The 22,811-nt window shown below is 49.4% G+C and overlaps 1 protein-coding gene across 2 annotated transcripts in view; it reads right to left on the reverse strand.

The window, feature by feature from the left end:
• The window catches only part of CPN1 (carboxypeptidase N subunit 1), a 40,301-nt gene extending 23,239 nt beyond the window's left edge, over positions 1 to 17,062 (reverse strand). The window contains exons 1-4 of one of the 2 annotated variants that reach the window (XM_045024634.1): positions 16,711 to 17,033; positions 11,026 to 11,222; positions 2,153 to 2,308; positions 448 to 636 (exon numbers count right to left, since the gene is read on the reverse strand). In XM_045024634.1, coding sequence (XP_044880569.1) covers positions 448 to 636; positions 2,153 to 2,308; positions 11,026 to 11,222; positions 16,711 to 16,933 — 765 coding nt within the window. In that variant the 5' untranslated portion in view covers positions 16,934 to 17,033. Of the gene's footprint in view, positions 1 to 447; positions 637 to 2,152; positions 2,309 to 11,025; positions 11,223 to 16,710 lie in introns of both variants that reach the window. The other variant, XM_045024635.1, reaches the window with a different exon arrangement.
• Between the last annotated feature and the right edge of the window lie 5,749 nt (positions 17,063 to 22,811).

Consider the following 22,811-nt stretch of genomic DNA (forward strand, 5'->3'; position numbering starts at 1 on the left):
GTGCTCAGGCCAGCTTTGGCAGCTCTCAGCACTTTGCAGATTCAGACCTATAGAAAGGATTATTGCACTGATAAGGAGAGGCTTGTGCCTAGACTTTCCCGTGCATGGGAAATGGGCCGGATTCATTCATGGCGCAAACACCATGGACATCAGTGGTGTTTATACCAGGGATGTATTAGCCCAACATCACATGTCATCTTATTGCCTATTTCAAAGAGCTTTTTGCAGATGATTAAAAACAAAGGCTGGGCTAAAACTGGAACTTCTGATCCAAATCCCATCACATGTTTGTTTAGGGGCTGGGGGATCAAGGTGGGGAAGTCCGGATTCAAATCCCAGACCTAAATCCTCAACCCCTACAGTCTGGTTCAGATACTGAATGAAGAAGAGCTGATCTTGTGAGATCTGACATGTGGGGCCCGAGCCTCATTAGGAGCTCTCATGCACCTTCCGGAACAGCTTGTCATCAGGAGTGGGGGACGCGGTGTTGCTTTTGCGCTGATAGCCCCGGCTTCGCTGTTCCTGGGCTTTGTCGTAGGGGTAATTCGCCACTAGAGCGCCACCATGGAGATTGGCTGAGAGGACAAAGTTGTAGCGGCTCATCCAGTGAATGACAGCCAGTGTTTCTGGCTCCACCTGCAAGCAAAGGAGATGCTGGCATGAGAGTCAGAACCATTGCAGCACTAGGCTCAGTGCGGAGTCTCTTTACAGCCTGGCTCGTGGATAGTGCTCGGGGGAGTGGGGGTGATAGGGTGCTACCTCCTAGCCTGGGCTCCATATGCCTCCCCTTCCCTTCTCCTTCTCTGCTGTCCTCCACCACCTGCCCTGTTACCAGCCCCTCTCTCCCAGCCTCTCACATCCTGATGTGACCCCATCCTGCTCTCTCTTTCTCCAGCACACATCTGGAAGCCTTCCACTTCTCCTCAGATGGCTGAACTGCTCATGCAGGCCTGAACATTTGCTGCCCTGACCATGGCACCTGCCTCCTCTATAGCTGCCAAGGTACCTGCCTTGCCCCTACAGTCTGTCCAAACACCACTGCCAGAATTGCTCTCCTGGCCCATCGCCGAAGGCCATGATGCCTCTCCATTGCTCAGACTCAAGACCCTGCCCAGCCCACTCCCACCTGCATATCTGACCTTATCGCTGACCATATTCCCATGAGCCTTCCACTAGGCAAACTACACCAACTTTGACAACCTGTTAATTTCCTTCTGTGCCTCTCCTTTTTGGGCATCCTTCCATGCTGCCGTGTGTGCCTGGCCCATCTGCCTCACTTCCCTCTTCATTAAAATCTTCTTGTCAAAATTCACTTCTAACATGTCAGCTACAGAATCCACACATCCATCGCTACCCAGAGGGCAGCAATCACTCACCAAGCCGGACTAGCACCTCACTCACCACTGAGGAGAGCATGCGGGGGGAGGGGTGTGTGTGTCACATTTTCACTTGTGCTCAAAGATTTCAGACATTTCTAAAGCTGGGGTTGTTACGCCAGACATGCCTCCCTGCGACACCGGCACACAGGGCCAGAGGGAAGGGAGTCTGGGGAGCGGGAAGAAGTCATTTTCATATGTTTGAAGTACCTGACATACTTAGGCTGGTTCACCAGCCTAAGTATGTCAGGTAGTGTGTAAACGCTACACACAGTGTTTTTAGACAGAGCAACTCAAACTATTGGAAAGTCGAGATTTTTGGTAAATCTCATTTTAGACACCCCATTTGACTAATTGCTTTCATATCCCCCCAAAGTAAAAGTATTCACAGGATTTTTTAGACAAAAACACTTTTCCAATGCAGACTTATACGAGATGGAACTCAGGGTGTTCACTAAAATGGGCAACTGCTGGGTCAGGTTCCTCTTGAAAGCCCTGTGATGCAAAGTGTGTCATAGAATCATAGAATCTCAGGGTTGGAAGGGACCTCAGGTGCTATCTAGTCCAACCCCCTGCTCAAAGCAGGACCAAACCCAACTAAATCATCCCAGCCAGTCATAATGTTCTTCAGACATAAACCAGTACCTGGGGCCCTTAGCGGAGATGCTGTTTCTCTGAGAAGGGGGGCTGGGAAGTACAGAGTAGGGGTAGGTGTTTCTCCATGCGGGCGGTGCTGGTGCAATCCTGTATTGCTGCTGGAAATCCCTGGTCCATACCTGGCTTTTCCAGTTGGCTGGCAGAGGGATGTGGTGATTGGGGCCACCGTTTTTTTCATTGTAGTACATGAAAGTGTTGAGATCGGGGAAGTTACGGTTCAAGTCAATTCCGTTGGCATTGTTCCTGCCCGTCAGGTACCCAATGGCGTCCGGGTCCTGGAGGGAGAAGGCACATAACTCCTGTGAGACCAGGGAGAGCGCAGGCTCAATCCAAACACCATGTGGGAAGAGCCTGGATAGTCCCAATAGCTACAAAAGATAACTGGGCTTTGGTAGTGTCTGCGACCACCAGATATGAGTCACTGCTGTCCCGGGGAATAAACAGCACTCTCTGAGCATGGTACAGTGGAGGGTCAGTATCGTTATCTCCATTTCCCAGAAGGGGAAACTGAGGCACGGCCTGAGTAAGCAACTTGCCCAAGGTCAGGCAGCAGTCAATGACAGAGCCATAACTAGACCACCCTGATTTCCATGCCCATGGACCATGTTTAACAGCACCAGGAGAGTGGGATGAATTCCAGTAGGGACAGGGAAATCATACACAGACTCAGGCATGCACCTGAGTACTGGGCATTGCACCTTCACGAACGCTATTTACATTTATTTTATGGGACCATTGTTTGCATTCTGCATCCAGCATTAGTGTGGTTAATGCCAATAAAATTCATGGACCAGAGATTAAATCCGCCTGATCCGGATGAGCCCTTCCATGGCCCCGCATATCCCACATCTGCCAACTGCAGGGCAGTTTGTCCCCCTTCTGGCTGATGTGGTGCTGCCAGTGTCAGAGACAAGAGACTAGATTAGATGGATGCTAACTGCGCACCCACCTCCCAACCCCCCACTCATGGCCTGGGGTGGCGCTGCAGCACCCTACCTCAGTTTCCCTCTTCCTCAGGGCTCTTTTAATAAACTCCACACACACGGGTCAGGACTGGAGATGTGCCTTGGCCCTCCAGCCAAGCCACAAACTTAACCCCTTCCAGGCCTCCAACAGGGCAACAAAAAAGTCCCAAGCAACACAAGCTCTTCTGCCCTTTGTGGGCATTTCATCAGCCCACCCTTTGGGCCCTGTTCACAGCCCTTTTCTGGGCTACCTTTGAGTCTTTTCTTGCTCCAATACAGAGCACTAACCCCCAGGCTCGGTCCCTTGGAGTCAGGGCCGGATTAACCTTTTGTGGGCCCCCATGTGGTCATTTGTGGGCTCCGACTGTGGGCCTGGTGTGGCAGTGCCATTGGTGCTATAGTATACCTGGAACTGAATCTCAGAGACATTTTTCATTTTGATCACACACCTCTGCATGACTATCTGCATCGCCTTACACAGCCCCCTCAGCCCCCAGTTCTTCTCATTGAGCTGTACCCATGTGGGCAGAACTTTCATAGTGATCCGGGAAACTCCCCACAGATTTATCTCCTTCCTCATTCAGACCTTCTCTAGCCATGTCTCCAGTACCACCCCATGTCCCCCGTCACTGCATGTGGTCCTGGTCTCAGCTCAGAGTTCCACAGCCAGCAGATACCTGATCAATTCTGACAAATCCCTCCCTTAGCACCCATCCTGCCATTTGAGCAAGCCACTTGCAAACACCATTTCCCCAAAGTGAGGATTTAACCCTTGGGAATCTGAAGCCACCAGCCTTTCTCCCTCTGCTCCCATCTACATGCTAGTCTGCTACCTGATCACCACCACCTCTCCCCATACTTGTTTCCTTTCTACTTTGGACATGCTCCCACCCAGCTGGGGCCATTCTCTCGCTGCATGCCTGACCTGCTTCCTCTTTCCCTGCGCCCCTTGACATTCCTTTCCTACTGGTGACCTCTGTTCCCTGAGGTTAATTCCAGTTTCTTTATCTGCTCTAGCTTAATGGTCCCCAGTAGTCACAGAGCCACCTGCAGCTTCTCTGGCTACAGCCATGAGGCCAATTGCCAGAGGCCAGCCTTAGACAGCTGCAGCTGCTAGTCAAGGGAGGGGTGGCAATCCCAAGGCTGATCCATATTATAAGACTGTCCTAGATAAATGAGGACAAGTTGAGGTGCCTTTGATATTCCACTCTTTGTTTCTATGGGGAATTTGCCAATTCAATATTATTGTCTTCCTTTTAAACAAACAAAACTAAAAAAATTAAAAAAAAATTGTAATGACTGTTGAAAATACCAATTCCAGTCCTAGTTAGCACGAGGGAGCTGCCAGCATTTGTTGCTCAATTTTATCCTACTTTTCCTACAGCAAGTTACAGTGGATCCGCATATTTGACTTGGGAGAAATTAAGTAACAGCAGCCTGTTCTGCTTCTGCTTCCATGGCTCAGATGTAGAAATTCTCCTACGCGCCTGGAGATAGACTTATGTGTAGTGCTGGGGAGGAGCCGGTGGTCGTGGTACATGTAGGTACCAATGACATAGGGAAGGGTAGGAGAGATGTCCTGGAAGCCAAATTTAGGCTGCTAGGGAAGAGACTGAAATCCAGGACCTCTATGGTGGCATTCTCAGAAATGCTACCAGTTCCACGCGCAGGGCCAGGTAGGCAGGCAGAGCTTCAGAGTCTCAATGCGTGGATGAGACGATGGTGTAGAGAGGAGGGGTTCACGTTCATTAGGAACTGGGGAAACTTCTGGGATGGGAGGAGCCTATACAGGAGAGATGGGCTCCACCTAAACCAAAGTGGAACCAGACTGCTGGCACTAAACATTAAAAAGGTTGTAGAGCAGTTTTTAAACTAGGAGATGGGGGAAAGCCGACTGCTGCAGAGGTGCGTGTGGATCGGACACAGACTTCTCTTAGGGGAGAGTCTGATGATAGAGAATCTCCAGGTTATAGTCAGGAGCAGAGGAATGAGAAGTATAATGTAAGGGCCGGATCAGATGACAAACAGTCACATAAAAAAGAATCTGGCACATCAGAAAAAGGCAGGCTAATAAACAGGGACAAGTTTTTAAAGTGCTTGTACACAAATGCCAGAAGTCTAAATAATAAGATGGGTGAACTAGAGTGCCTTGTGATAAAGGAGGATATAGATATAATAGGCATCACAGAAACCTGGTGGACTGAGACCAATCAATGGGACACAATCATTCCGGGGTACAAAATATATCGGAAGGACAGAACCGGCCATGCAGGGGGAGGAGTGGCACTATATGTTAAAGAAAGTGTAGATTCAAATGAAGTAAAAATCTTAAGCGAATCCACAGGTTCCATAGAGTCTCTCTGGATAGAAATTTCATGCTCTAGTAAAAATATAACAGTAGGGATCTATTATCGACCACCTGACCAGGACAGTAATAGTGATGATGAAATGCTAAGGGAAATTAGAGAGGCTATCAAAATTAAGAACCCAATAATAGTGGGGGATTTCAATTATCCCCATATTGACTGGGAACATTTCACTTCAGGACGAAATGCAGAGATAAAATTTCTCGATACTTTAAATGACTGCTTCATGGAGCAGCTGGTACGGGAACCCACAAGGGGAGAGGCGACTCTAGATTTAATCCTGAGTGGAGCGCAGGAGCTGGTCCAAGAGGTAACTATAGCAGGACCGCTTGGAAATAGTGACCATAATACAATAGCATTCAACATCCCTGTGGTGGGAAGAACATCTCAACTGCCCAACACTGTGGCCTTTAATTTCAAAAGGGGGAACTATACAAAAATGAGGGGGTTAGTTAGACAAAAGTTAAAAGGTACAGTGACTAAAGTGAAATCCCTGCAAGTTGCGTGGGCCCTTTTTAAAGACACCATAATAGAGGCCCAACTTCAATGTATACCCCAAATTAAGAAAAACAGTAAAAGAACTAAAAAAGAGCCACCGTGGCTTAACAACCATGTAAAAGAAGCAGTGAGAGATAAAAAGACTTCCTTTAAAAAGTGGAAGTCAAATCCCAGTGAGGCAAATAGAAAGGAGCACAAACACTGCCAACTTAAGTGCAAGAGTGTAATAAGAAAAGCCAAAGAGGAGTTTGAAGAACGGCTAGCCATAAACTCCAAAGGTAATAACAAAATGTTTTTTAAGTACATCAGAAGCAGGAAGCCTGCTAAACAACCAGTGGGGCCCCTTGACGATGAAAATACAAAAGGAGCGCTTAAAGATGATAAAGTCATTGCGGAGAAACTAAATGGATTCTTTGCTTCAGTCTTCACGGCTGAGGATGTTAGGGAGATTCCCAGACCTGAGCTGGCTTTTGTAGGTGACAAATCTGAGGAACTGTCACAGATTGAAGTGTCACTAGAGGAGGTTTTGGAATTAATTGATAAACTCAACATTAACAAGTCACCGGGACCAGATGGCATTCACCCAAGAGTTCTGAAAGAACTCAAATGTGAAGTTGCGGAACTATTAACCAAGGTTTGTAACCTGTCCTTTAAATCGGCTTCGGTACCCAATGACTGGAAGTTAGCTAATGTAACGCCAATATTTAAAAAGGGCTCTAGGGGTGATCCTGGCAATTACAGACCGGTAAGTCTAACGTCGGTACCGGGCAAATTAGTTGAAACAATAGTAAAGAATAAAATTGTCAGACACATAGAAAAACATAAACTCTTGAGCAATAGTCAACATGGTTTCTGTAAAGGGAAATCGTGTCTTACTAATCTATTAGAGTTCTTTGAAGGGGTCAACAAACATGTGGACAAGGGGGATCCGGTGGACATAGTGTACTTAGATTTCCAGAAAGCCTTTGACAAGGTCCCTCACCAAAGGCTCTTACGTAAATTAAGCTGTCATGGGATAAAAGGAAAGGTCCTTTCATGGATTGAGAACTGGTTAAAGGACAGGGAACAAAGGGTAGGAATTAATGGTAAATTCTCAGAATGGAGAGGGGTAACTAGTGGTGTTCCCCAAGGGTCAGTCCTAGGACCAATCCTATTCAATTTATTCATAAATGATCTGGAGAAAGGGGTAAACAGTGAGGTGGCAAAGTTTGCAGATGACACTAAACTACTCAAGATAGTTAAGACCAAAGCAGATTGTGAAGAACTTCAAAAAGATCTCACAAAACTAAGTGATTGGGCAACAAAATGGCAAATGAAATTTAATGTGGATAAATGTAAAGTAATGCACATTGGAAAAAATAACCCCAACTATACATACAACATGATGGGGGCTAATTTAGCTACAACGAGTCAGGAAAAAGATCTTGGAGTTATCGTGGATAGTTCTCTGAAGATGTCCACGCAGTGTGCAGAGGTGGTCAAAAAAGCAAACAGGATGTTAGGAATCATTAAAAAGGGGATAGAGAATAAGACTGAGAATATATTATTGCCCTTATATAAATCCATGGTACGCCCACATCTCGAATACTGTGTACAGATGTGGTCTCCTCACCTCAAAAAAGATATTCTAGCACTAGAAAAGGTTCAGAAAAGAGCAACTAAAATGATTAGGGGTTTAGAGAGGGTCCCATATGAGGAAAGATTAAAGAGGCTAGGACTCTTCAGTTTGGAAAAGAGGAGACTAAGGGGGGACATGATAGAGGTATATAAAATCATGAGTGATGTTGAGAAAGTGGATAAGGAAAAGTTATTTACTTATTCCCATAATACAAGAACTAGGGGTCACCAAATGAAATTAATAGGCAGCAGGTTTAAAACAAATAAAAGGAAGTTCTTCTTCACGCAGCGCACAGTCAACTTGTGGAACTCCTTACCTGAGGAGGTTGTGAAGGCTAGGACTATAACAATGTTTAAAAGGGGACTGGATAAATTCATGGTGGCTAAGTCCATAAATGGCTATTAGCCAGGATGGGTAAGAATGGTGTCCCTAGCCTCTGTTCGTCAGAGGATGGAGATGGATGGCAGGAGAGAGATCACTTGATCATTGCCTGTTAGGTTCACTCCCTCAGGGGCACCTGGCATTGGCCACTGTCGGTAGACAGATACTGGGCTAGATGGACCTTTGGTCTGACCCGGTACGGCCTTTCTTATGTTCTTATGTTCTTATGTTCTTATGGTACTGTATCTGAAGCTGCCAGGTCCTCTAGTAAAGCCTCCCCTCCCTTATTTATTTTACCTTCTGGTGGGATCCACGTACCTCCCTTGCTAGGCTTCAGATAGAGAGGGGCACTGTCCATTTAGTCCACCCAGTTCCTTCTTTGGGGGCTGCCAGGCGAGGTCACACCAGCATCCCATATCCAGTCTGGGGAAGTCTTCTGAGGGTGATATCTTCTACTCCTCGGGCACACTTGTTCCCCATTCACAGGGCCAACCCTTTCTAGCAACCAGATCCCCTTTCACAGCAAGCTGCAGCACATGGGTCTCAGCTTCCTCCCTCCCTTTCCTGTTGATAGCGACCAAGGGAATGCTGGGAAATGTAGTTCCTTCCCTGCTCCAGGGTTGGCTCTATAGGCAGGAGCTGGCCAAGGAACTACAGCTCCCAGTGTCCTGTGGGTTCTCAGCTCCCATGCTGGATCCCTGCTGCTCACTCTGAGCCTCCGCTTCTGCAGCGCTGCGCAAGGGGAGGGAGCGAGTGTTATGGGGCGTTGTGAGCTTGGGCCCGGCGCTATGGAGCCATTGGCACCATGGTAAATCCAGTACTGCTTGGAGTATTCAGCCTCCTACAGAGACTGGCTCGGTGCCTTCCACAAGAGCTCGCCACCAGTCCCTGTGGCTCCACTCCCAGACTGAGCTCGCAGAGCCCTTTTATAAGGACCAAGTGACCTTCCTTTGCCCCACTTCCCTCAGGGTGGGAAGCAGCTACTTCACGAGGGGCTGGTCCCATACTGCCTTAAAGGGACCCGTTACTCTGTGACAATGGACCTTGCCAATGATCCGCTCTGGCGATTCCTATGTTCCTGTGCATTCAATTTTCTATCAGATTAAGGCTACTCCAATTCACATTGGGTGCTGAACTAGCTTCATTTGGGGGGCCATAAGGGGGTGGAAAGCTACTTTATCCTCGCACACAACACTCCTGATTCAGCACTGAGCACTGCTTGTCTGGACTAGAGAATATGATGGCCCCAGGCCTCCTTAGTCACAGGACCAGTCTTCCTCCCATCCTGCTCTTGTCAACATTTCTCAGCTGCCTGTTTTCCCTGCTGTGTAGGGAACATGCCCCCAACACTGTGTGGATTCAGCAACTTGCCTTCTTGGGCAGCAGAGAGGTGTCCCCTTAAATGAATCACTTACCTACTTAGCCTGGGGGCTATGGTCTACCCTCCCACCCTGCAGCATAGGCAGAGCGGCCCAGTGCCTGTAACTTCTGCAGGGTTAGAGTCAGATGTCCAGATACAGGGTTTCTCTACAATCCATTGACAGCACCATGGCTCTTGTGATCTTTAATATCTGACACCCACCCCACACAAGGCAGAGCAAGAATAAAGGAGGACAGCAGGTTTCCTGGTCAGCTCCCAGTCTGTCACTCAGAGAGGGCAGATGCAGGTCAGAGCTAGCTGAGCTCTGGGAGACTGAAATACAAATAAAAGAGTCAGCTCCCTGAAGACTTGTAAAGTCCACAATCTGTAGCAATAATGGAAACAATAGAGCCACAGAGACAATGGTGAGGGGCCCAAGTGAGGTAAATTACAGGCTGAGGACCTGGACGTTTTGGAGGTTGAGGCTGGGGTGAGATGTGCTGAAGGACCCATGGTCCCCAGGATGGGGTCCAAGTTGGGTGAAACACACATTGAGGGAGCAAGGGCAGGGGGATGGGATGAAACACAAGCTGAGACCAGGGATTTGGAGGGTGCAGGTGGAAGAGACAGCAGAATGATGGTCTCGCCCTCCAATCATAGACACGTAGAGCAGGAAGGGTCATCTAGTTCAGTCTCTTGGGGATGGTCCAGGTTTACTTCTGCCCGAGCACAACGGGTGTTTGTCCAGCCCATTCTTAAAAAATTCCAATTACAGGGATTCCACAATTTCCATTGGGAGCCTGTTCCAGAGCTTAACTCCCCTGCGCATTATAAAGATTTTCCTGTTATCTAACTTGAATCTCCCCTGCTGCGGATTAAGCCCCTTACTTCTTGTCTTACCTTTAGAGGACATGGAGAACAATTGATCACAGTCCTCTTTATAAGAGCCGGTAACAGTTTTGAAGACTTATCAAGTCCTCTCCCCTCAGTCTTTTCTCAAGACTAAAGATTCTCATTTAAAAAAATCCTTCCTCATAGGTCAGGTTTTCTAAACCTTTTATCATTTTTGTTGCTTTCCTCTGGACTCTTTCCAAATTTGTCCACAACTTTCCTAAAGTGTAGGGCCCAGAATTGGACACAGTTCTCCAGCTGAGGCCTCTCCAGTGCTGAGTATAGTAGGACAACTACCTCCCACGTCTTACATACAATCTTCCTGTTACTATACCCCTGAAAATATTAGCCTTTTTTGCAACTGCATCACATTGTTGACTCATTCAATTTGTGACCCACTGTACCCGCCCCAGATCCTTTTCAGCAATGCTACTGCCTAGCTAGTTATTTCCCATTTTGTAGCTGTGCATTTGATTTTTACTTCCTAAGTAAAGGACTTCGCACTTGTCTTCATTGAATTTCAGCTTGCTGAATTCAGACCAGTTCTCCAACTTGTCAAGGTCATTTTGAATTCTAATCTTGTCCTCCAAAGTTCTTGCAACCCCTCCAGCTTGGTGAAGATGGAAGCAAAATAGGCATTAAATATCTCAGCCTTTTTTATGTCTGTTGTTAGCGCTCCATCCCCACTAAGTAGTGGATCTACATGTTCCTTAATCTTTCTCTTCTTATTGCCTTTTGTGTCCCTTGCTAGGTATAACTCATGTTGTACCTTTCTGATTTTGCCCCTACATGCCTGTGCTATTATTTTCTATTCATCCTTGGCAATTACTGGTGGAAGAGGCACTAGGGTTCTACAGCACAAGGGCATGACATGCCCTTGCCAGGTAAGATGAGGAGAATGCTTGCCTGGTACCTGGTTGGCAGCCACTTCATATCCATCTGGGTTCATGGAGGGCAGGATGTGGATGCGTGTGTCCCAGATGAGCCGTGTGATCCGTTCATTCCGCCGGCGATACTCCTCACACAGGAATTCAGAGAGCTGGAGCAGCAGCTCCCTGCCCAGAACCTCGTTCCCATGCATGTTCCCAACATACTTGAACTCTGGCTCCACTGGGAAAAACAAGAGACCCAGTGACACCATAAACAAGGGGGGGGAGGGGCTGAGATATGGTACGGAGCCAGATACTCCCCATGAACAAGGAGCCAACATTCAGTGGGGCAACCCAGTGACACCTCTGAGCAGAACCAACGAATGACCCAAATGATTTGTTTGTACCGCACCTAGCAAATGGGGTCCTGGGCCAGGACTGGGGCTCCTAGGTACTCAGATAAGTAATAATGTTCTCTTTCATTTAATAAGTAAACTCACTAATCAATAATAGTATCTGCAGTCTCTTACACTGCCCAACCCCTCCACTGTCAAAGTGCAGCAGGAGTGGGACCTACCCCAAAAGCATGGCCCACCACTGAGACACTGCCACTGCCACAGTAGAACACAGTGGTTGCTTAACAGCTGATCAGCATCAGACTAGGACAAGAAATGCAGCATAACACATGGAACAGAGGGTCACTGCTCTAGTACGGGAGGGGAGGGGAGGTGGGTGTAGGTGTCACTGTTCGGACACTGGGGCGGGGAGGGCAGGTGCAGGAGAGTTACTGCTCCAATACTGGGGGGCACAACCATGGGGTGCTCTGAAGCTGGAGGGGGTGCAGGGGCATCACGACTTTGATACAGAGGGAGCGAGGGAGTCACTGGCTCAAACTCCATGAAGAGCAAGCTATTTGTGCCGGTCTCTCCCTTGGCCCAGAACTCCCCTTCACTGTTTGTTCTCAGTGCGGCTTGTTGGCATGTCACATTCCTGACTTCACAAGCCTCAAGATGTTTTAAATTAAACAGCAGGATAAACTCACTCTCTCAGCCTTGGCCTACCCCCAGATTCTTTCCTATAAAGATGCATTGAAAGCAAGAGCTGCCCCATTAAACCCTCTTAAGCTCCCTCTGGCCAGCGCTGGATGTGGGCCTGAGGAGGCTGGGACTCCCTCCCTGGAGCTCTGCACAGCCTATTCTGTCAGCGTAATGACAGTAAGCTTATTGCATGAGTCCCCTGTTGAGAGCAGCCTGCCCTCGGCGCTCCAGTGTTCAGTTCTAGGGAGTGACACAGTGCCGGAGCTGAGCTCCACCGGGGGGGGGGGGAACGGCACATGGGGGAATGTGGATTTATTAGCCAAGGACAGGGCCTGAATTGCACCAGGTAGCTGGAGAGATCCCAGAGCACCGGTGCCATCCATCCACACGAGGAAATGGGACACTGAACTCTACACGCTTTGGAATTTCCTAGTAATCATCAGGGCCAGCTCTTACCCAGACCCTGACCTCAGCCAGACAGGGAAGGCAAAGGGTCTGATGAGAACCAGGCCAAGCATCTAGGCCAGAGCCCCTTTTCCTCTCCTCCAGAGGCAGAGAACCCAGCGTACGAGGGAGGGGGCAGGGCAGACGCCTGCAGGGCAGCATCCCTCACCAGAGAGCAAAGTGCCCTGTACCCACCTCGAGCCCTTCTCCAGTGGCTGTCAAGCAAATCGCTAGCAAGTTGTGCCTGGCTCCACAGCCACCCCCTAGGACCTAATGGCTAAATATATCCTAGAATCATAGACACACAGGTGCCGACTCCGTGGGTGCTCCAGGGCTGGAGCACCCACAGAAAAAAGTTAGTGGGTGCTTAGTACCCACTGGCAGCCAGCTCTCCCCCTCCCCCCAGTGCTCTGCCAAACAACTCCTCCCCATCCTGCCCCGCGCCTTCCACCCGCGGCGCTGTTCCGTCGTGCAGGAGGCGCTGGGTGGGGTGGGGAGGCGCGAGGGACAGGGCACGCTTGGGGGTGGGGGCAGAACTGGGCGGGAAGAGACGGGGTGGGGGTCTGGGGGAAGGGGTGGAGTGAGGGCGGGGCCTGGAGCTGAGCGGGGGTTGAGTCCCCCAGGGAAACCTGAAAGCTGGCACCTGTGCATAGAAATGTTGGGCTGGACAGGACCTTGGGAGCACAAACCCAGACACCTGCACTAAGGAAGGACCAAGTATAGCGAGACCATCCCAGAGAGGCGTTTGTCCAATCTGTTCTTAAAAACCTCCAGCCACGGGGAAGCCTATTCCACAGTTTAACTCACTTTCTAGTTATAAGGATTTTCCGAATACAGTAGAACCTCAGTCAGGGGCGGCTCTAGGAATTTGGCCGCCCCAAGCACGGTGGCATTCCGCAGGGGGCGCGCTGCCGGTCCCGCGGCTCCGGGGGACCTCTTGCAGAAGCGCCTGCAGAGGGTGCGCTGGGAGGGCGGCAGGCGGCTCCGGCGGACCTTCCGCAGTCATGCCTGCGGGAGGTCTGCTGGTCCCGCGGCTCCGGTGGACCTCCCGCAAGCATGACTGCGGAAGGTCCGCTGGAGCCGCCTGCCACCCTGCTGGCAAAATGCCGCCCCAAGCGCGCGCTTGGCGTGCTGGGGTCTGGAGCCGGCCCTGACCTCAGTGTTACGAATGCCTGGGAATGGAGGTTGTTCATAACTCTGAAATGTTCGTAATTCTGAACAAAATGTAATGGTTGTTCTTTTAAAAGTTTACAACTGAACACTGACTTAATACAGCTTTGAAACTTTATTGTGCAGAAGAAAAATGCTGCTATTAACCATCTTAATTTAAATGAAACAAGCACAGAAACAGTTTCTTTCCTTTTCAAATCTTTTTTTAAACATCCCCTTTATTTTTAGTGGTTTAACCTTTAACATAGTACTGCACTGTATGTTTTTGTTGGGGTGGGGAGGGTGGGTCTCTGCTGCTGTCTGATTGGGTGCTTCTGGTTCCAAATGTGGAGCGAGGTTGACTGGTCAGTTCGTAACTCTGGTGTTCATAACTCTGAGGTTCTAATGTATCTCACCTAAATCTCCCTTGCTGCAGATTAAACCCATTACTCCTTGTCCTACCTTCAGTGGACATGGAGAACAACTGATCACAGTCTCCTTTGTAACAGCCCCTAACTTACATGAAGACTGTGATCACATCCCCCTCAGTCTGCTTTTTGCAAGACTCAACAAGCCCAGTTTTTTTAACCTTTCCCCATAGATCAGGTTTTCTAAACCTCTGATCATTTTTGTTGCTCCCCTCTAGACTCTCACCAGTTTGTCCACATCTTTCCTGAAGTGTGCTGCCTAGTGCTGGGCACAGAACTCCAGCGGAGGCCTCACCAGTGCCAAGTAGAGAGGAACAATTACTTCCCATGTCTTACATGTGACACTCCTATTAGCCCTTTTCATAACTTCTTCACACTGTTGGCTCATATTCAATTTGTGAGCCACTATGACCCCAGATCCTTTTCAGCAGTGCTGCCACCTAGCCAGTTATTCCACATTTTGTAGTTGTGCATTTGATTTTTCCTTCCTAAGTGAAGTACTTTGCATTCGTCTTTACTGAATTTTAGACTCAGTGAGGACATGGAGGCTTAATTCACTGATTCTCAGGACCAGAGCCATCTCCCTGCCACTCCCAGGCTGAGGCTGGATTGTCAGGGCAATCTGAGCTCTAGTGATTGCAGAGGTGAGTCACCATAAGCCTCTCAATAGTTCCCTCTCCTGTCCCCAGGTATCTCTGCACTGCAATTAAAAACCCACAGCTGGCCTGTGCCAGCTGATTCGGGCTAAGGGGCTGTTTAATTGTGGTGTAGACATTCAGGCTCAGGCCTGGCTCCTCTGCATGTGCACTAGGGCATATGCTGAGCTCACCCCTAGCAGTCTAAAAGGCTAGAGCAGGGTAGTAAGTAGTTATGAGTGTTAGGGGTGTTAGTTACGAGTGTTAGGAGACTGTCTCTTGGTAAGGGCCAAGCTGTTTGCTGGAGAGTGCTAGTACCTCACTGTCTGCCCAGGCCCCAGAGGAGGTGCTGTTGGGCTCCTAAGAGTGGATGCTGTATCCCCTGCTTGATTTCACCAGCTGGGAAGAAGTAGGCATGAAGCACAGGCTGTGATTGCACTCTCCCCAGCACCTTGGACTTCCTGGAGTCAGAAGATGGACAGCCTCTCACCCAGAGGAGAGGTTGCCTTTCCCCCACTCCAGCAGGTTCTGCTCACATGGGGCAGCCAATCCAATCTAAATTTGACAGGTTTTGTCTGCAAAGCAGAGAAAGCACCTGTGACCCTAAGAACGCCTCAGTGCCAACTGGCAAAGGTCTCACTGTTCTGTTACAGTATCAGCGGGGTAGCCGTGTTAGTCTGGATCTGTAAAAAGCGACAGAGTCCTGTGGCACCTTAAAGACTAACAGATGTTTTGGAGCATAAGCTTTCGTGGGTGAATGCCCACTTCTTTCTGTTACAGCAATTGCTATCAGGCCTGACAAAGCCATCACACCCGACATGCTGTTTTCACAGTATCGATCCAAAACGGGTCCTGTGAGGTATCTAATGAAAGCTTACATCATGCTGATCCTCGGAACCATGCCAGGACGTGCGGATGGATGCTATTTAAGAAGTTGTGTATATTTACTAAACACAGGTTTTGAGACAAAAGATGATTCACCGGTCTCACTGTCAACTATGTAAATTAAGCATTGTAAGCCAATACAATGGAAGCCCATTTTTGCATATGGAGTCAACAGGAGAACACAAAGACAACTTGGAACCAGCAGCCCAGGAAAGAGTTATCGGGGGCCATCCTGATTTGGGGGACAAAAACAATGGACTTTGGGGTATAAGAGAAAGGCAAAGAGACATATTTTTCACCCTTCACCGAGGAAGCAGAAAAGGACAGTGCTGCTGCATTCACACAAGTTGGACCCTAGCCATGTTGGTTAGTAATGGTGGGAGATTGCTTTGGGCGAGAAACTGCTTTAGACAAAGATTTTAGTCTATTAAAGCCAAGTTTAAACTCTGCACCAACTCACAGCCCTCTGTATGTCACGGCAGGTCAGACTCAATGCAGGACTTCAGCCCCCCACCATGGCCTGTCCCGCCCTCCCATCACAGGCAACACATGCCCAGCCCAGTGCCCTGTGGAGGGGCTCAGCCAGTGCATCCCATCACAGACTCTGCCAGCCAGTATGGTGGTGGGGGGGGGACCTTGTCTTTCCTCCCTCCCATCACAGATCACCTCTGCCTAGCACAGTGCCCTGGGTGGGTCAGGGCGGTGTGAAAAACTGCCAATTACTAACTAGGGCATTTAATGTGCCTGACTGGGCTAAGGCTCCTCCCCATGTGCAGAGGTAACCTCTAGCTGTCTCCATGGCTGAAGGCTTTTGGGTCCCTGTCAACCCCCATACCTGCTGCACCCTGTCTCCTGGTTATGGGGCCTACTATCCCACTTGCTGAAGTGGGCGTTGTGTGCCTACAGTTATGGTATGGGCTCTCTGGACCGCGCTGAGCATGGAGGCTACTGATCATAGCACAGTCTAGGGCTGTCAGGAAAGCACCAGATCCCTTCCTGACAGTGACTTCCCTGGAGGAAGCAGTCTGGCCCCATAACCTGTACCATGTAGAACGATCTGTGGGGTGGGGGTTGGCATGGCACAGACAGCAGCCTGCACAGATACAGGCCCACCCCCTCCCCCCGGGAACATCCTCTCATTCGGTACTTACAGGGTTCGTGGATTCCAGGGTTGTCACTGAATTCCAGGACGTAGAGATGTCTCCCCTGGATGCTGCGGCCAATAGTGTAAATCCTGGTGATATCAGGACACTCGTTGTGCACATTGAACAGGGCCTGCACCAGCTGCTCATAGCGGTGGTGGAAAAAGTTCACAGAGGCTGCCACTTCGATCAGAAGCAGGAATCTCACAAGAGGCCAGAGCAATTGAGACATCCTTAGAACTGGGATTAACTCAGATCTCAGAGCTCCCTTCCTGACAGGAACTAAAGTGCAAACGAAAACCAGCTCTCTCCAGTTTCACAGCCAAGTGCCAGCCCACTGCACCTGCTGGGCGGTGGGGGTTGGGGTCAGGGAAAGAGTCTCTGGAACTGGGCTGTGAATGCCCCCGCACAGCTTGGAATGCTTTCCAGCTCTGAGCTTTAGCATCAGGGCTCCCACCCACCCACCCCAGAGCCAGGATCACTACAGAGCCAGCTCTGTGTTTGGAAAGTTTCACTGATTCCTGTTCATTTATTAACTGGATGGTAAACAGGGCCCTGAAGCCACTGTCACTGCAGGAGAAGTGCATCGCTGGACAGCTGGCTGCTGTGGGGTTCAGGAGACACAAAGGCCCCACAGCTGCCATGTCTGCTGGCTTGCGAAGCAAGAGAGAGAACAGAAGAGGGACCCAAATGCAAGAGGAGCCCTGTTCAGAGACCAGAGGAACAGGACATCTGGGGGGATCAGTGACTTGGCCTTCACAGCACTTGCCAGCAATAATATCCAGTTCTTCTCAGCTCTGGGTCCCAATGTGCTTTACAAAGGACAGGTTGGCATCATTATGGCCTATTTCATAACGGGGAACACCGCCCAGAAAGGGAGGGCTGGAGCTGAGCACAGAGCCAGCATTCCCAAAGCTCCAGCCACTGCCCGTGCCACCTCGTTAGTGACCAGAGCAGCCAAAACACTGGGTCAGATAAACAAACCAACCAACCCCAAAGTATTTGAGGACAAGAAAAATTTGCCAGCTAGGAGCAGGGCTTCATGCCCCTCCCTCCCCATCCCCACTGGGATGTGAGACGCTGTGCCCCTCACGCCCATGGGAGAAGCCTGCTCCACCAGCCCCTGCTCACGGTGCAGAGTGGGGCAATTCAGAGCTAAGCACTGTTTGAGTCCCAGGTTTATAACTTCTGCCCCCAGCAGCTCCTCCATGGGCCGTCCCTACTCCCCATGTCCCAGAGCGAAATGTCTGTTCCAATGGCACCCTTCTGGGCTCCATTTCCTCCATCATTCTGCAAGGATTTTCCAGGTAAGGGCAGCACGATTCTGGGGAATGGCTGTTTATTGCTACTAAAGCAAGTATTGTAGGCTGGTAAGCAAATCAGGGCAGACAGGTCTATCTGCAGCCTGTAGCACCAGGAGATGTGGGAGTATCCTCCTACCCCCAGCCACCATTAGAAATTCGTTTGGCTGGGTCAGTCCTGCCACATCCCCTGCTCACTGAATCCTGCCACTCAAAATAAACTTCCTGACCCGCTGAGCACAGTTCTGCACCAATCTCTAGATCTTGTTCCACATCACACTCTGCCGTCACCCCGTTCACTGCACCAGGCCAGGGTATCCTTTGTCTGCTCCTGTCTTGGTGCCTTCTCTCATGCCGGCCCCCACCCCAGGTTCCCAGTCCAAGGCACCAGGCCCCCACCCCACGCCTCATTTAGGACCCCATTCTATGGAAAGAGCAAATCCTTAAAACTCACAATGACTCAATTTGGGGAGGTCCAGACATACAAGGAAAAGGAATAAATATACATTTAATAATATATTAACCCCCTTCTTCCATCCCCAGTTTAACTCCTTGCCCCTGTGTCTCATCTTCTGTCTCAGGAGGTGATATGCTTTCAGGAGCAGGTATTGTCTCTAGTTGTGCTTTGTACAGGTGCTAAATACATCAGATAAGAAATGGTGCAGCAGGCACCAGCCTCTGTTAATGCTTGCAGGAAAAAAGCAAAAGGCATAATACTTGGAAAGGGCTTTGAGGGATTCTATAGGTGCAGATGGTAGGTGTCCCGGGCTGAAGAGAGCGAAAGGAGGAAACTGGTGTGACCTCTGAGCACTAGTGGGCTGCACTGGCTTTTGGCAGGGAAGGTGGACTCAGAGAGGGTGGCAGATTTCTTGTGTAGGATGGTGTTACTCAGCCATTGGAACACTGTGTCGTGGGCTTAATGAGATACTGTAACACCTGGGCATAAGCCCCTCCCTCCACCACACCCACCCTCACAGCTCTGCTATTCACAGGTGGCCTGTGACTGATGCTGTAACAGGAAGGAGCCTGGGGCCCTAATGGTGGAAAACATGCCAAGATTGCTCTGGGCACCGGTGGTTTGGTAAATCTCCCTCGTGGCCCTAAGGAAGTAATGGAGCACAGAAAGAACTCACAGTAAGTTTACAGGGGAAAGGAACCATGAGCAGTAAATCGGGGGAAGGTGGGTAGCAGGTGGTACTGGTCTTTGTTAACACCTGCGAATAAGTAATGAAGGAAATGAAATTTACAGCAGATACCAAATGAGTTGCAAACACCAGTGAGGATAGTGAAACAACACAAAGAGCTCTAGGTGTTAGAAATAGGGACAGGAAAGAAAACGAGGCTTACTTTGCAAAAATGCAGCTACTACAGCTGGCAACATTTATCCAAACCCTAGAAATTCAGAGAGGGAGAAACCGGGAGGCAATGATAGTGAGAAGTGAGGGTAGGAATCGGCAATATGAGAGGGCAGCAAGAAAAACAAAAAAGCCAATATGATCCCAGGTTTCACAAGCAAAGGCCTCAGGTCACAGGACAGGAAGAGGACGGTCCCTCTAAACACAGCCCTGGAAGACTATTTGCAGTTCTGGGCATCTTGTTACCAGAGAGATATTGGCAAAACTGGAGGAATTTTCAGGGAAGAACCAAAAAATGAGCAGGGGCTGGAGAGAAAGATTCAGTAGAGAAAGATTAAAAGAGCTAAATATATTTGATTTGGCTAAATGGCAATTTGGGGGGGGTGGGGATGACATATCTATAAATAGTGGCCATGCATAAACATTACAGTTGGAGAGGGCTGATTTAGGATACAATCCAAGGGGACATGATTATGAAGAATCGGATCAAGCTGAAAAACAGAAAATTTAATTTGAAGCTCAGGAGAATCTTCCTGATGGTGAGACACCTCAAGCTGGGTTGTTGAGGGGATGGGGCAGGGCCCCACCACTCACTAGGAGGCAGATGGATCCAGCTGGAGAACTGTCTCCCAGGAGATGGGGTAGGAGCCCCATCACTGGGATGTTTAAAACTGGACTAGGGAAGACCCTAGAAAACATGCAATGGAGAAAAGTCCTTCCTGGGACTTTTCCATCTCATTCCAAAAATGAAATGACTCCCCTCTTCCTCATTATGGCCAATTTTCCACCCTCTGGAAAAGACTGAGGAAACTCCACAGGTGTTGATCAACAAGTCTTGATTTTAATAAGGATACCGAAGTTTATATGTGTGTAAACCGAACAATCTGCTGCAGCAGGCCTGGGCAGCAAAGCTAGGGATTCAGAATGGTGTCAAGGAAAGTGTGTGACCCCAGTGTCCCTCTGGCCTCAGCACATGCCCCAGAGCCCTGTGGGGGCACACACCCAGCAGCTCCTAGGCTCTGGCATATGCCCCTCAGCACTAGCACACACCAGCTGCCCCAGCAAAATTCTGGGTCTGGGGTGCAAGCTGGTGCTCAGTGCGGAGAACAAGGCATAAGAAACACTGGCTAGCGTCAGCATTACACAGCAGTGGTTTTTTTAGAATGGGAGTGAAGGGCTTGTGGTCCAAGCAGCAAATCCCAAGCAGTCAGAATTTGCCATCCTGCATTGTTCCCACCGTCATGTCATCTGCCCCAAACAAGAGACTCCAGCAACTCAGCCTGTTTGACTAGGTTTTAACGATAGGCCAAGGGAAGCATTTGCAGCCAGTGGCTGCATGGGGAGGTTGTTGGGTTTGGGAGTGGGGAGTGAGTGGGGTTGTTTAAGTCGGTAGCTAGAGGACAGGATGGTACTGGAGGGCTGGGCACCTACCCAGCCTTTAGCCCTGCACGAGTCTCAGCCCTACTGCTGTGACGTTTCAAGCCTGACCTTTGTGTGAAGGGGAGAAGGTGAACAGCTGGTGGAATTTATCAGGCCTGGCGGGAGCAGAGTCTGATTGCACTGTGGGCCCCTGCTGCAGCCTGGAAAGTTATAAAGTTCAACTCAGGAAGCCTGCCTGGAAAGGGGCTGCTCAGAATTGGAGCCAGGAGTCACAGAGCTAGGGAGGCCCTGCACACACTGGGCTAAATTCAACCCAGGTTCTCTGCTGACTCCCATGCAAGGGCTGGGGAAACACCCTACAGGGAGAGACTTGAGGAGCTCAGTCTGTTTAATTAATAAAAGAAGAGCAAGAGCCAAGAGGTGACGTGATTACAGCGTAGAAGTAATTGCACAAGGAGAAAATACTGGGGACTAACAAACTCTTTCACCTCGAGGAGAGAGGCAGAACAAGAACCAACGGCTGGATGCTGAAGCCCATCAGTTAGAAATGAGGCACCAGTTTTTAAAAGGGTGATTAATCATTGGAACAAACTACACAGGAAGGGGTGGGTTCTTCATCTCTTGGAGTCTTCAGATCCAGACTGGAGGCCTTTCTGTAAGATACGCTTTAAACGGGCTCCAATTCCTGAGCTCGATGTAGGGCTAACTAGTGAACCTCTTTGGCCTGTGCTAGATGAGAAGTCTGGCCTTAAAGCCGATAACGCTGTGGTTTTGGGCAGCTTTCCCTAAGCAGAAAGTCCTTGAGGGTCAGAGCAGGGGGAAATGGCCAGTAAAGAGAGCACCTCAGGCCAGCTCCAGTCCACGGCATAGACAGTGCTGGCCTGGAAGGCAGGAGGCTGGTGGGATGTATAGATTCAGCACATTCTCTATACAGCCTTGGCCTGCAGGGCTCCTATGGGGATGGCAGATGAAAATTGCCCTTCTCAGTAGTGACCACCTCAAGTCCTCAAATATCCTAGATCTGGCTCCCATGAATCATGAGATGAGCTTAGCAAATCATAAGATTAAACCCCCCCACACACACATTTAGGGTTCCTTTTCTTTGCTTTCTGGGCCTTTAGGGTTCATTCAGGCAACGTTTTCAAGTTTCTCTACAACCATCAGGGCTAGAAACTTGCTTTTTTTAAAGAAAAGAAACGAAATCTGAGATTCTCATCTAATCACAATTCCAGGAGCTGGGTTTTAGGAAAAAAAAAACACCAAATAGCTCGAGACTCGCAATTAAATCATGAGAACTGGCAACACTGCTTCTCCAACAGAGACCCCAAAACATCTGTCTGATCTCCCTTGGCATGATCCCCTACTAAGACAGAAGGGGCCAGTCTGGAATGGGGCATTAATTTACCCCTCTCCCCACACCAGCTTCAATTAATCTGGCTCATCAACTCAGAATTTCCTGACATTTGGCAATTCCAACTCCCAGCCATAGGGCAAAACTCACTTACAGCCATCACTTACCAGAACTCAGGGCTGCCCACTCAGTGATGAACTGTGACTGCTGACCTGAGAAGAGGGAGAGGACTAGACTGCAGGCTGGGGCAGACTCTCCATCCTGTTCTAACAGCAAGAAGGGGCGGTTAGCCCTGTAGAAACAACTCCCTCAGGGAACACTCTGCAGAAGGAGGTTCCCTAGACAATGCAGAGTTGGTGGAAGGAAATGGGATGTGTCAGAGTCACTATTCTCAGCTGGAGCAGCCCTGATCACATACTTCATTTACAGGGCAAACGATTCCCTGTATTCCAGTGCTGAGTGCAGTTTGAGCAGAATGAAGTCGCTGGCCCTGGGACCATTCCAGGGTCTCAGTGTATTTGTAGATGACAGGAAAATAGGTAGAGTGGTAAATAATGAAGATGCCAGGTCAGTTATACAGACCAACTGGATTGGCTGGTAAGCTGGGCCTTTTGATATGGCCAGATGCAAGGTTATATCTAGATGTAAAGGGCAAGGGGAGGGGGCTGCGGAGCCCAGTCTCCAGCCTGAGTCAGAGTGGCTACACGCAGTGGTGAGCTTGAG

Source organism: Mauremys mutica, chromosome 7, assembly GCF_020497125.1.
Source record: "Mauremys mutica isolate MM-2020 ecotype Southern chromosome 7, ASM2049712v1, whole genome shotgun sequence".
NCBI classification, from domain to species: domain Eukaryota; kingdom Metazoa; phylum Chordata; order Testudines; family Geoemydidae; genus Mauremys; species Mauremys mutica.